Source organism: Glandiceps talaboti, chromosome 17 (genome assembly GCF_964340395.1).
Source record: "Glandiceps talaboti chromosome 17, keGlaTala1.1, whole genome shotgun sequence".
Taxonomy (NCBI): domain Eukaryota; kingdom Metazoa; phylum Hemichordata; class Enteropneusta; family Spengelidae; genus Glandiceps; species Glandiceps talaboti.
Genome location: NC_135565.1, coordinates 11,296,488 through 11,311,886, shown reverse-complemented (window position 1 = coordinate 11,311,886; position 15,399 = coordinate 11,296,488). Strand labels below are relative to the sequence as shown.

Here is a 15,399-nt window from a genome sequence, read left to right as displayed (position 1 = left end):
ATCGATATAGTCATTATTAAAACTTGATTTGAAATATAGAGATAAATAAGAAAATAATATTAGAAATCTGGGAAATCATTGTTATTTCTGCTGGCCCTTATATTATAAAATATGTAACATGATTAACTACCCATAATGCATAGCGCGTGGTGGCGCTATTTGCGAACTCAGCTCGCAGACGGCAAGCAAATGGTATGTGAACTTTTTATCAATGGCGTCTATATTTTGGACTCTAACCGTACGACACAATTGCATTTATTCGTCTTTTACAAAATTACTTGCCTAGAGTATTGTTCATCATGTAAACATGACCATTTCTGCACAATAGCAAGACTTGATCTTTCCTGAATTAGTGTAAATCATGTGATATTGAACGATCGATTATGATGTACCCCCCCCCCCCCCACCCCACCCCATCTCCTCCTTGTTGTCTGTGACGTGACTTTGTTCCCGGATAGTAGTTGCCCTTATGTAGGGCCTAAATTCCATCTACATATGATGGCAGATGTCCAGATAGCTGGGAGTCGTGCGGCCCGGAAGTCGTACGGCATGCGGCACGGTCGATCGACTGTTGACGCACAGGAACGTGTAATTACGTCTTATATTTTTATTTTCCTTGTCTACAGGCTAAATAAAATAACTTTTTGACTTGAAAATATATAACATATTACATATATTCTTAGAATAAAAATGTGAAATGACTCGCACTGGTTGTTATGGGATGGCCTGTTGGTCCCTCCTAGTCCTAGAGTCAAGTCAGCAATATACTATATCGTATCGTGCACCGCCTGTATATAAGCAGGGCTAGCCTGTTGGTAACACAGCTTGAAAGTAAAGGGGGCACGGGGGGGGGGAGGGGGGGGGGTACATCTCTCATAAAACTTCTTGTTGTAGATGGCTTTAGGGCAAGTGTAACAGCAAATATGTGAATCAGGCTTAATTTGGGTCCAAACTCACTTCCATCCTGTTGAGCCTAATCAATAGTACACATGCCTTGATATGTTCATTTTTTGTAGGTACTATTTTGTATTGTTTTGGTGCATCACTTGAAATTGTGTGTCAGTGACATGTTAGATTGGCTTAGAGGGCACATTGATTCATTTGAGTATGGCGTAACTTAAGTTGGAATAAAAGGACAAGTACAAGTCTGGTTAAAACATCTACTTTATTTGAATCCTGACGTTTCAACTGTGCACAGACAGTCTTTTGCAAGGGCTAAAAAAACCTAGTACAGCAGGTAAAGTGAATGTGATGTTATAGAAGATCTCCCTAAGTGTGCAAAATCGAAACATCGAGATTCAAATAAAGCAGAAGTTTTAACCAGACTTGGACTTGTCCTTTTATTTGAAATCATTGAAATATGTTTGTATCAAAAAGAGAGCTATTAATATTATATTATACTGTACAGAGAGAATGAAAGGCACAAAAATAGTTACCGAATTAACACTGTCATTTTGTTTGTCTTCCTTATGCAGATTGAGTGACATGTTTCTGTATGTTAGTTGGTTCTTTCTAAATCGATGGTTCCACCAAGGATCTCAGCGAGGGTTATCAAAATATTCTGCTTGAGTTGTCAGACATTGTTGTTACGGTATCGTAAACGTGGTAGTGGAGGATTAGTTAAATGTTATCTCGAGAGAACTGTTGAAAATTACACCAATAGTCCAGGTATTTGTCCCAATTGTGAGAATCAGTTTGGAAGAGAAACAATAATAAAGAACAAAGCAGCCATCAAGATCATCGGTGGAAAAGTGTTCTGGAGGTAAAAGGTTAAAAGGTCACAGGTCACAAAATGAGTGTTACTACTGAACTGAAAGGTAAGAAACATTCCATTTCATCGGTTCACTTTATATATTAGTCTGTGTAAGATATTGTGATTCACTTTGCCCCCATTTCAACTCACCCCAATGTCAACTTGTCCCATTTCTAACTAGTCTCACTCCCTTTTAAATAATAACACACATATTTCCAATAGAGGAACTCTGTTTTCAGTTCAGGAATATAGGACTACTGATCACAATCCTTGGGCTACTACTTTCTGGAATGGGTAGCCTACTAAGACCACCAAAGTAAAAAGTTAATTTCAAGCCCTGTGTTACGTCATATCTTACATTGTATTGACTATCGTAAATTTGAGAAAATGGTATGTTTGTACACATATGTCCTAAGACCAATGTATGTGAAACTGTCTGTGAATAGTATATACCGGTAATCCATCTTTGCTGTTCAAAGACAATATCATTGCTTGTGCATGGTATAATTAGATGTCATTCCCCAATATTTTTTTTTGTTCAGCCATGGAAAATACAAGTGACCTAAGGGGCCTTTGTCACTATATGAGTCGCTAGACAAGTAGTGGCAACCATATTTTCCCCAGCTGAATGAAGAAAAATATTGGAGAATAACATAATTATACCAGCGCCAGTAATATAAAATAAAAAGCCCTGGGAAAGTAATGGCAATTTTGAACATTTTGACTCATATTTCGAACACAGCAGAACCAATTACATGTATGTACCAGTAGTAGATCTCGCAACATTGTCATGACATAGATACATGTTGTCATGACACAGAATGACCAGAGTATAAATGTATATTCCATTATTTTTGTTCTAAATGGCTTGTGCATGGTACTATAATAAGGTTTAATGGTCATGTTTACAGGGTATTTCAATCAACTGTCTGATGTTGAAGATGATATAAAGGCCATACAACAACAAATTGAAGAGTTACTAGACAAACAACAACAGTTGCAATCAAAGAAACGTCATTTGGAAAGGGAAATTATTAAAATACAGAAAGGAGGAGATTCGGTCAAAAAGAAAAACTTTGACAGAAAAGGTAAGAAATTTTCAAAGAAAAGGTCAAAAAATACTTATTCGAAAAGGTACAATCAACATACTGATATACAATTTGATATTATTACGTAAATTTATTTTTCTTGTATTATGATAGGTTTGATTCTCATTCTCCCAAGGAGTCAGTATTTGTTTTGTACAAAATTAAGGTACGAGTTGTGAAAAAGCAGATTAAGGGGCCTTGTCCCTCCGACTTGAGAAAGAATTTGGAATAAAATAATGATGTCGTGGCTCACAAGTGTTGTATGGATTACTGAAGAAAAAGTATAACAGAAGTATACCCACACAAGACTAATTTAAGATAATATTGACAAACAGTTTGAATACTGTTGAATCAAAGAAATATGTACATAGGAATATATACCAGAAAATAGTGTATTTCCTTTTTACACACATGTAACTTGGTTTGAAATAGGTTTACATGTGACCTCCTTAGTCGTAAAAACAACTTGTTTTCTATTATGAGAACAGACAAGTTGTAAGATGCATACATGTAGAACCACTATTACAAAATATAGTTACCCAACCCTTGTTACAGCTAAAATGCTCATAGTTGGGCCTAGACTATAGCTAGCAGTCTGCTGGGAGGCGAGTCACTGCTGATCCTGGTTTCTCCTTTGGTATTCTCCTGGTGCTCTTAGCCAAGTGCCAGGGGTGGCCGGAATGTTTTCTTGGAAAAAAATTTCAGTGTTCAAAGTAGGTCCCGATGCTTGTATAGTCCAGCATGAAATAATGAAATAGGACCTCGGTTCTATTGCATTGGTTTTCTGACGTGAGATAATGAAGACAGAAATAGGTCTGGTTGGTATGTTCCTTCAAAGTGCTTGCATGTATATTATTATGCTACATGTTTACTTTTGCAAATAGTATTCTTGATCATTCAATTTTACATATTTCCAGATTTTCCATGGTCTAAGAAGTTAGAAGAGTTGAGAGACAGTGTATTTGGTATGTCTGAATTTAGAGCACACCAGTTGAAAACTATGAATGCCACACTATCTGGTACAGATGTGATACTAATTATGCCAACAGGTGGTGGAAAGAGTCTGTGTTTTCAGTTACCAGCATTAGTATCAAAAGGTAGGACAGATCTTAGTCTAGACGCTATCCATGGTTTCAATTCTCTGATCTTTCTCTATGTCTAGTTAATTGGTGAAAATCTAGCATGACATGTGGACAAAAGTGTGAAAAACACATCTATCACATATTTGCAGGTGCTTGTAATTTGTGCTTGGTTGTAGAGCTTCTAAACTGTAGTTTTTAGTGTACAAGCAACCCCCCCCCCCAAAAAAAAAAAAAAAAAAAAGAAGAAGAAGAAGAGGATAAACATCCTTGAAATAACTTAAATAGAGTAATCCACCAGAATCCCCATATCTCTATGAAGTCTGCCTCTCCCCACAGTTAGCTATTTAAGTACAGCACTAGGAACTCACTTTATTCAAGTTGCTAAATAATGTAGATGTGTTGACAAAATGTTCATTATTTCTGTTATTTCTCAGGAATTACATTAGTGGTATCTCCACTTGTCTCACTCATGGAAGATCAGCTGATGTCTTTGGAAAGTTTTGGCATTGAAGGTACACTTTTAAATGCCAGTAGTACAAAAGAACACAAGAACTACGTCCATTCGTCAATGCTGGCAACTAGCTCTGATCTCAAGCTGCTGTACGTCACACCGGAAAAGATTGCCAAGAGTAAAATGTTTATGTCTAAGCTAGAGAAAATGTACAAAGCTGGACGGTTTGCAAGAATCGTCATAGATGAAGTACATTGTTGTAGTCAGTGGGGGCATGATTTTAGACCAGGTAAGTGTGAACTGTGAATTGTACTAAAGATGTAATTGATGATGCCAACTGGAGGTGCAAAGAGTTTATGTTTTCAATTATGAGCATTACAATAATGTTCGACCAACTGTATCTCTAGCCTGTCTCAACCTGTGCTACAACTACCTACTAGCAGCAAATTTCTCTATTGATCACAGTGTAATCTTTCACTCCCTGATATTTAATTAGTGTACATTTCAACAATGGAGTTTTAAGTAGAATCTTCAGGATAGTGACACTGTGGGATATCTAACCTGGTATAATAAACAAAGTTGCAGTGTTGTATTGTGTTCTAGTTGCTAATTTAGCATCAAATGTTGGAGTTGTGTGTATACCATCTGAGTGAAGTGAGTGAGTGGGTGTGTGTCATATTATCTGTGTAGTGACTAGCCAGCCTTGGTCAACAATTTGTTTACAATGAAACATCAGGGAATGAAAGATTACACTGTGATCAATAGAGAAACTTGCTGTTAGTAGGTAGTTTCAGCACAGCTTGAGACAGGCTAAGAGATACAGTTGGTCGAACATTGCTGTATCAAAAGGTAGTACAGTTGTTCTCAAATGCAATGATTATCTAACGAAACGGTTAACCCCATGATGCTTTAGTACAAGTGTGATGTACTTTGGGTATTTGCAGTCAAATGCTTGCTGCTGTGTTCTGTGCTTTAATGCCAATAAAATGTGAACCAGCAATTTTGAGTGTATTATTAATTAAGAAACTGCAGTCAGTCCACCAACTCCAAGAAGGATGCATCAATTTTGACAACTTTGTTTTTACATTTTTAATGCAAATAGAGTCCCAAAGTTTTAGTACTCCCATACACTCCACACAAATCTTTATCATGAAACTTGAAAGTATATACCATATTTTTATTTCACAGACTACAAGGTACTTGGCATCTTAAAACGTCAGTTTCCAGAGGTTCCACTTCTAGGATTGACTGCTACTGCTACTCAGCAAATCCTGGACGATGTCAAGAATTTGTTAAATGTACCGTATTGTACATTGCTCAGATCATCATATGATAGACCAAACCTCTTCTATCAGGTAAGGATGGCTGTAGTTTATGTATTTTGCTATTTATAGTGTTAATAATAATATTGTTTTTTTTTTATATAGCGCTTTCCCACTCTGTACTTTACAATTATTACCCCTGGCTAGGATCTATAGCTGCACAACAGCCCTTTACTTCTCAACTCCCTGAGCAGCATACAATCCATTGCAGCCTCTATAAGCACATAGGATTAAAACATTCACATTACAACCTCGATCCTACCAGGCCCACAATTATACAGCTGGGTTGACTGAGGTACAGTCATGGTTCAAATCTTGCCCAAAGATTTAATCCATTTAGAAACAAACAGCAGCAATGGGGTTCGAATCTGCAACCTGCAACCTGCAGATTCAAAGCCAGACACTCTAACTATTCGCCCAACATGACTCCACTAAGTTCTTGGCAAACTAGGTGCAGATTTAATAAGCCATGGATGTTGATTTTGAGATCCACAAAGTATGCATCATGATTAGACTTGCTGTAGTCTTGGGGCTTTTTTCATTCTTTCTAATTTGAATAAAACATTTGAAAAAATAAAACAACAAAATTCAACTTATGAGGTGAAAAAAGTGCTCAAAGCACTGTATGAAATAAATTTCTACATCACTGCTTTCATGAGGTGACAAAAGTGCACAAAGCACTGTATGACATAAATTTTTATATCAGTACTTGCATGAGGTGAAAAAAGTGCTCAAAGCACTGTATGATTATTACCACTACTACAATTATTGGTAGAATGCAAACACAAGGAACACTTTGATGACATAATTTAATATACATGTACATGTATGCATGTACTTAAATCTTAAAGACATTTCTAGTCTACCATGCTAACAATGCCAGGAGATTATTTATATTACAACCTCACCATGAATAAATGGAACAAGTTACAGCAGGGAAAGTAAACAACTAAATTAGATTAATAACACTTTGGCACAGCATGTATTGGAAGTACAGAGACTTGTATTACATTTCATGATTTGTTAAGGACAGTTTTATGGCCACTTTGCATAATAGTTCACATTCGCAAACAAATTTCCAGTTCCCCTGGCATTTCATGTACATATAAAGAGGCCACAAAATTGTCCTTATCAAACCATGATGTGTAATACAAGTCTCTGATATTTATTTATTTGTTTATATTCACTGTTTGTAACAAGTTCTGTACGTCCATGGTCTGATGTCAGCAGTTGTATTGTAAAGTCACCGAAGGCATAAATTGAGATTAACATTATAGTTATACATGTATGTTATTAAGAAAGAATAGTTTAATCATGGCATTATGCAAGTATTTTCACCAGAGGTTAAACTCAGCTAGTATTCACCAGTCAATTACCAATTATAATGTACTAAAACTTTAGGTAACAATATTATAGGTGAGAAGAAAACCACGGAAGCATGACACTTGCTTGGAAGAAATTGCTAGTCTACTGAAAGGAAAGTTCAAAGGTCAATCAGGTGAGGTCATAGGTTAAGAAGTTGAAATCAAAAGTTGACTGAAAAGTTCTGAGAATTGAGATATATTGTTTTTGACCTAAGGGCCCCCCCCCCCAAAAAAAAAAATAAATAAATAAATAAATAAATAAAAAATAAAATAAATAAAAAATATGTTTGGTTCCAGAAAGGCCTAATGAAAAAAATTGTGTGGTTCCAATGTACACTCAATTTTAGAATAGATTGGGTAGTTAGACTTTTTATTTTATTTTATGATATTGTTTTGGTTTTTTTCATGTGTGAGTGTCTAGTTCAGGTTTTCCATTGTTTTCCATTATGGTCTCTGTGTTGTTTATTTCTACCTATCAGATGAACAGCCATTACAGAATGGAAGAATAGTTATATATTGTCTTTTAAGTTGATGTCAGTTTCCGCATCCACTATTTCTGCCGAGACTTCACAATTTTTGTGATTTTATTATATTTTTCTCAAATATGTAAAAAAAAAAGTTTAGAGTCAGCAGTGAAAATCTAGGTGGGGTTGGATAACCAGAACCAAACAAGTTTTTTTCTAGGCCAAACCCAATCAACATAGTTTTTTACTGCCACTCTAAACATTTTTCTAGGTAATTTGAAAAAAATTATCGAAAAATACAAAAAAAATTGCCCTCATCAGTGGTCATCTTTTTGGCCACTTTTAAGACTAGCCTAAGGGGTCTAACAGCTAGACCATGTCCTATGTCCAAGGTATCATGGACAAGATTATGGATGGAATTTGATATCTAGCATGTACATCACATTGCGACTTTATAAATAAACTATCTGATTACCACAACCATTGTAGGCATTATATACTGCTTCTCAAGGAAAGAGACCGAGACGATTTCTGCACATCTAAGAAAGCTATCAATCCAAGCATTGCCCTACCATGCTGATATGGTCCACAAGGCTAGAAGTCAAGTTCACAGAGACTGGACACAGGGGAGAATTCAGGTATTGGCATGTGAATATCATATACAGTGCTCGATGCAAATATTAGTAGCAGAGCATTATAGACTAACTAGTAATGACTTATTACATCATTATTCTTTTGAATTAAGTATATATATATATATAAACATATAACTCGGTGAGTATCAATCTGATATAAACATATATATATATATACTGCGGTATTGAGCATTGTCTTAGCAGATTGATACTCACCGAGTTATATATATATATATATATATATATATATATATATATTTTAAAGTAAAACATTAAGATATATCATTCACAAAACTGAACTGTCTTCATAAGTTTACCAAGAATAACTAAATCATTGTAAAATAAATCAAACTTGGAGCTGGAAAGATTCAAAGTACACATAGACCTTAGTACCTATTTGGATTGTTTGTGGAGATGACCATAATTTTACAATTTTATAAAATATAATGACCTCAAATATCACAAAATTGATTGAAATTATTCCGTATATTCAGTAACTTCATAAAACAATACTGATTTTGGTGTTCCATTGTTTGTTGTTTTCTTAACAGGCAGTGGTTGCCACGGTAGCATTCGGTATGGGCATAGACAAACCAGATGTACGATTTGTAATTCATCATACTATGAGTAAATCTATAGAGAATTACTACCAGGAGAGTGGAAGAGCTGGCAAGTACCTTCTTTTTTTATCTGGTGGTTTGAATTTTTTTTAAAAATATTTATTAATGTTCCTGTCTTTATACTATGGTCTGGGAACAATCAGCACCATAGAAGATTATGTCGTATTTGATTTTGGCACTATACAAACTCTTTTGATGGATGGATTGATTGATTGATTGATTGATTGATTGAGTATAGAAAGGATATCTTGTAAAATTTGTATAGTTATACCATGATTTTGGTGTGTGAATGGTAAATGACTGGAGAACTCACATTTAGATTTTACCTTGTACCTCCCATAACAGTGCACCATTAAGTTTGCTGTATCAAAATCATTGAACAGCATACCAATCTGTTAAATTCCCTTGAGGTTAGAACTCGCAGAAACATTTTAAAATTATCTACAATTTTCCAGTTTTACTAGCCACCAATAGATGATAACTTGTCTTCTTTTTTTCTTTCATATATAAAGTCATGTCCCTGTGTACGTACTTACAAAAAAACTTTGATTAAACTAGTACTTGTATAATACTTCATATAATGTTCAGGGTTCTGCCAAGCTTGAGAGTAGTCCCGGTCGCTAATTAATATTCATGCTAATGTGCATAATCAATATTCATGAATAAATTAATGGTGCACTCAAAGTACATGGAGTATGAGCAAAGTTGCCAATGAAAAAGATAAAACCAACTTTTCTTTCTCTACAGATTTATAACTCTAATCTCAATCTTTGCACATTATGTTAATGTTGACACATACCTTCTGTGACATTACAATTTGTCTTCTGGCATTTGTTAGATATGTTGATTGCATAGTAGGTACTTCCTGCACATTTCTTGATATGTATAATAAATTTCGTCATCAGATCGTTTATAAGTTATATCCTAACACCAGGTTTCAGTTCAGTCAATTGCAAGTGATGGTTAAGTACACATCAGGAAGTAGAATACCATGAGTGTTTTTTGATATGCAGAAAAAAAAGTATATATATCCTGAAAACTTATAAATTCAGCTTGCCCCTTTAATATAGATTTCTGGGAATCAATGAATATTTGAATACATATACTTATTTTGTTACTTTTGTTAACTAATATTGATACATTTACTAGTTTGTTTTTAGCACCAAACACTTATTGCAGAAAATCCAATGAAGAAATGTAGTTTTGTTAATTTATACAAGAAAGATTCTATTCTATATACATTAAATCCATACAGTTTTACAAGATTTTCGACGGTTTAAAATATACATTTAGTAATAGTATGTAGCTGATGTGGGTCTCTTTCAAGTTGATATTTTCCTGGTAAAGATGGCTGATCATGTCTCATGTTTCCAATCTGACCTCAGGACGAGATGGACTGCCAGCATACTGCATTCTGTTCTATGGATTTCAAGACGTATTCAGACAAAGTACTATGGTGTTGACGGAAACACAAGTTGCCCATGAAAACTTGTATAATATGGTCCGCTACTGTACTGCCCAAGACAGGTCTGTTTGTGATACATTCCGCTCTACATTTCCTGCCATATAATTGTTCACTCAGTGTATATAATAGAAATATTACAGTGACCATCCTAATATTGACATTGTACCGGTACCTTTAGATCGGGGTGTTACAGCTAAAATGATGTAGGCTTGGCGTTTCACTCATGGGACATTACGTTTCTGACACAGAGCTAGACATATTTCAACTCTAGACTAACAATAACAGAGACACAATAAACACAACAGGGTCCTTTGCCCAATCACATTGAACACTGATAAGCATTGCAGTTCTTTCACAATGCAGTAAAACCCGGCTTCTTTCGCATGGACTTGATGATTTTAATTGTTTATTTTCTAACTGATAAATCAACATATCAACCGGACTACTTCTGCATCCCCACTGTGCACAGCAGATATGTAATTATTTCTTTTGCATTTGTCTGAGGCTGTGTAATAAATGTCATGTTGTATTAGTGAAACATCAAGCCTACATCATTTTTAGCTATATCTATCATCCTCACATAGGTAGAATGCCAGGTGATTCCCATGTACAAATACCCATAATGGGCACTAACATAATTATGCATTATACATGTCTCTGTTCTCGGTCATTTTACTACCATATATGGTATAACAATAATGTGTATGCATAATTAGGCCATTCTCCTTAGAGCTCTAAATACATGTATTACCCTTGCCACATCTATATAACGACACAATGGCCCTCTAACTTCCTTGAAAGTTACTAGTTACGTAGGTTTGTAAACTACAGTAAGGTTTGAAGAACCAGACACAAACATGAATCATGATGGGTGAATGGCTAGCGTGACTGGCTTGGAATCTACAGGTTGCAGGTTTGAGCCCCGTCGCTGCCTGCTGTTTGTTTCTGAGTGGCTAAAGTCCTTGGGCAAGATTTGAACCACGACTGTGCCTCAGTCAACCCAGCTGTATAACTGGGGACCTGGTAGGATGTAGGTTGCAATGTGAAGGCTTTAATCCTATGCGCTTAAATGGCTGCATTGGATTGTATGCTCCCCGGGGAGTTGAGGAAGACGTTGTGCCATTCTGATCCGAGCCAGGGGTAATAATTGTAAAGCGCTTTGAGCACGGAGTGGGAAAGCGCTATATAAGAAACCAACATTATTATTATTATTATTATGAAGTAAAATTTTTTAATATTTATTTCAGATGTAGAAGAAGTCTTATTGCCAGTCATTTTGGTGAAACCTGGGACTTTAGTAAGTGTGACGGGATGTGTGACAATTGTAGACTCAAAGGTAATACAGGTAAGTATGACTAAGTGTTCTACATTCTGCGTATACGTAACTAAGATAGACAAACAATAAAACTAATTTTGTTGTATGTGGAAAATTAGTAGATCGATTGAGGAATAGATCCTGACTTTTTTAATTCTTACAATGAATTTCAAATGACCGACGTGAAAGGAATAGACACAACTTTGATTTTCAAGATACAATGAAATTCAAATGACCAGTGTGAAAGGAATAGACATAACTGTGATTTTCAAGGTAAACTCAATTGATTAGACCCCTGCATATAAACAGTTGCACTCTTTGGAAAGTCCAATTCAAACATTCAACACCAAGTGTGGTATCTGATAACAGGAGGTCGTAAAATACCAGAGGGCCAATATCTAGACTGACTGTTACTTAAGCACACTATTTTTATAGACAATGTTGCAATACAATGGATTGAACCATTAACTGAGATTCAACACAAGGCATCAATGTAATTAGAACCACACAATTTTCTTTTTGTTTGGCCTAAGGTAAAATTGTTTGTCCCATTTCAGATGAAAGCAAAGTCTGTCAGATGAGAGATATAACCAGTCACTGCCAAACTATCTATGCCATTCTCAGTAAATCTGCCAACCAGGATAAAAAGATCACTGCCAATAAACTGATTGATACCTGGCTCACTGCTAGATCTCCAGCTGGTCAAGAAACTACAGGTATGTGTTTAACAAGACTTTATACATAGATCTCTATAGCTACTCAAAATATACAGGGGTGTATTTTACCTGAATTGTAGATCTCCAGATGGTCAAAAAAAACTACAGGTATGTGTTTAACAAGACTTTATACATAGATCTCTATAGCTACTCAAAATATACAGGATGTATATTACCTGAATTGTAGATCTCCAGATGGTCAAAAAACTACAGGTATGTGTTTAACAAGACTTCATACATAGATCTCTATAGCTACTCAAAATATACAGGATGTATATTACCTGAATTGTAGATCTCCAGATGGTCAAAAAAAACTACAGGTATGTGTTTAACAAGACCTTATATATAGATTTTTATAGCATCTTTAAAAAAAAAGTACATGTATATGTTGCACTTTACATTGTTTTTAATAGTAATATTTGGTGAACAATTTAAACTCTGAAATTACTCTGCAAATTCTTGAGAATGTTTGTTGGTGTGTTTAAATGAATTATTGAAGATAACGTTATGGCCCTGTTGTTCTTATGCAAATGAATTCCAAATGTGGTATTTCTTGTCTAAATGCTAAAACTTCAAAACTACAAGGCCAGTTAGTGTGAAATTTAATGGGCTTATTTCTGGGGTGATCTAGATGAACTGCTGATGTGAAAATTATATATTAAAGTGACATGCGTATCATTTCAGAGTATTGGTCAAAAAGTTAAACTTCAAAACTTAGCAGATGTAGAAAAGGAACATCCTCTTATAATAGCAGCTTGGATTTCAATATCAGTTGTGCACAAAACCATCAGTGCTATTTTTAATGATTTCTTAGACAATCTGTAAATAATGCACATTGCTTTTAATAATATTAAAGTTAATTTTTTTTAAATATTCTTCTTTCAGGGCAGAAGATAGCACCACCTTCTCAAGAGAAATGTGAACTCATTGTTGCACATTTGTTACTAGAGGGGTATCTCCGTGAAGATTATCACTTCACCCCTTTCTCAACAATCAGTTATGTTATTCCAGGCAGTCGAGAAAGGTTGGTGACCTCTATGGGTAAGAGGGTAGAGATGGCTCTAAAGGTCAGAGGTCAACAAGAACCAGAACTACCACAGTTAGTGAAGAAGTTCCAACCACCAAGACAATGTAGTGATGGCTCTGGTAAGGAGAAAGTATCCAATTTGGATTGTGATGATGTTTGGAAGAATAGCGAGTGTATTGTGATATCAGACGAGGAAGAGGAGAGAACGATGACGTTTGTGACATCAAAGAGTACAGTTCAGGAGGGTTGCTCCGGACAACGCAATAATAAAGTGATGGAAAACAGGACAGGTAAATCTACGGAATCTAACGAAGTACCTAGCAAACACAAAAAAACGCGTACTGGTACAGAAACTAATGATGCTAAGAAACTAAAGATCTCAAAGAAACGCAAGAATATTGACAATGATTCACAAAGACCAGCTTCCTGTACCCCTGGAAAGACAGAGAAACACAAAAAGCTGAAAACTGAAAGTACAAAGTCTAATTCTTTAACTAAGCAGTCTCCAAAATTGAAAATACTCGTAGATGATAATGACAGTTCTGACAGTGACTTTGAGACAATACATACTGTCTACACCGAGCAGTTAGAAAAAATTGAAAAGAAAGATCTGAGTTTTGAAGAAAGTGTAAGCAACCATCCCAAAATGAGGAAAAGGAAGGGTGTTCACACACAAAGGCAGAAGCTGAAGGTTGTTAGAAGTCACAAAACAAGTACTCCATCAAAGAAGACTGTAAATAAGGAGTTTAATGTTCATATGAAAATTGCAAATGATACAAAAGAAGCAATCAATAAGAGTGTAGACAATTCCTTGCGTGGAACAGATGATGTGGATGCTAGTAACGAAGACATCAGAGATTTGGAATCCACGTATATAGAACAGTTGCAACAGCTGGAAGATTCTACCAGTCCGTAAGTTATGGAAATAGTTGACGTTTCTAAACTCAAATAGACTGTAACGTTGGAAGTAGGACTGTACGGCTACCTTACAAGGTTGAAATAACAGTTGTTCATAGAGTGAGCAAACTTTCTGAAATAAAATATGCATAAGAAATACATACCTTAAACTTTTGTTGTTATTTGGTTCATGAAACGCCAAACTTTGTCCAGAGATTTGTTTTAAATTACAGGTCAAAATGATATCAAAAGTCGCTATGTTGATGAGGATTGGGTATTTATTGTGGATTTTTTTTATAATGACTTCCTACACTTGAAAATTTGATGTGAAATAACAGCCAAATCCTTGTTTGTAACTCAGTAAATTGCAACAGATGTGCAAATGGTAAATCTGTTATTGTACATACAATAAGAAACTATTTATACATTTTTGGGGGATTTGCAACATATTGAATACAAACACAGACTTTGGCAACGTTGTTTCACATTGACTTTCCAAAGAGGAAGCCATAATGAAATTGTTTTATAAATTAATAAATCCAAAGTAAATACCCCAATCCAAATCCACATGGCCACTTTGAAACTCTGTCATTTTAAAATCAAATATAACCCATGTATACTCTGATAAAAAGGAAGATTGTCAATTTCACTTATAATTTTTCACAGGTTGTACTTTCGTCACCCTTCTCAACCAACAAAGTTCCAAGTGTTCAATTCCTTTTTTTCTTGAATAAGTGTATTTATAGTGAGAAACTGGGTTTTGAAGTTCACTTGTTATAATTATGACATGTCATCTGTTGACCCCAAATGTCATACCAACTATGTCATATTGAAACAATCTCATTAAATGTATTTTATTACGATTAAAAATACTGATCTCTAATAAACCAATACTACAGATTGATTAGTTTTGTGTAAGAATTCACTCTGCATACAATTATGAAGAAAAATGTTCAGTTCCTGCACACACTTAGTATAAACATACTGCAATGAGATGCAGACATGCCGGCACCAGTGTTTTGATGTCTACATTTAATGTCCGGATGGTGGCATGTGAGTATTCATGACTCCTAAGTACTTATTCCATACACTGCTACAGTGTAAACGATCTCATGAATATTCATTGTTCATATGTATACTCATTTGTGCTGACTCCCATGAGGCATTGTGGGCGACAGTAAAGATACCCTGTAAGGTGGA

General features: G+C 35.2%; 1 protein-coding gene across 1 annotated transcript; it reads left to right on the top strand.

Annotated features, from left to right (window-relative positions):
* Positions 1–1,716: 1,716 nt before the first annotated feature.
* On the top strand, positions 1,717–14,986 carry LOC144448337 (ATP-dependent DNA helicase Q1-like). Its single transcript, XM_078138542.1, has 12 exons — positions 1,717–1,817; positions 2,665–2,841; positions 3,759–3,938; positions 4,358–4,663; positions 5,563–5,729; positions 7,113–7,194; positions 8,014–8,162; positions 8,711–8,828; positions 10,165–10,306; positions 11,492–11,589; positions 12,117–12,275; positions 13,161–14,986. The coding sequence occupies exons 1-12, from the start codon at positions 1,793–1,795 to the stop codon at positions 14,216–14,218; spliced, it is 2,661 nt and encodes an 886-aa protein (XP_077994668.1). The 5' UTR covers positions 1,717–1,792; the 3' UTR covers positions 14,219–14,986.
* Positions 14,987–15,399: the final 413 nt, after the last annotated feature.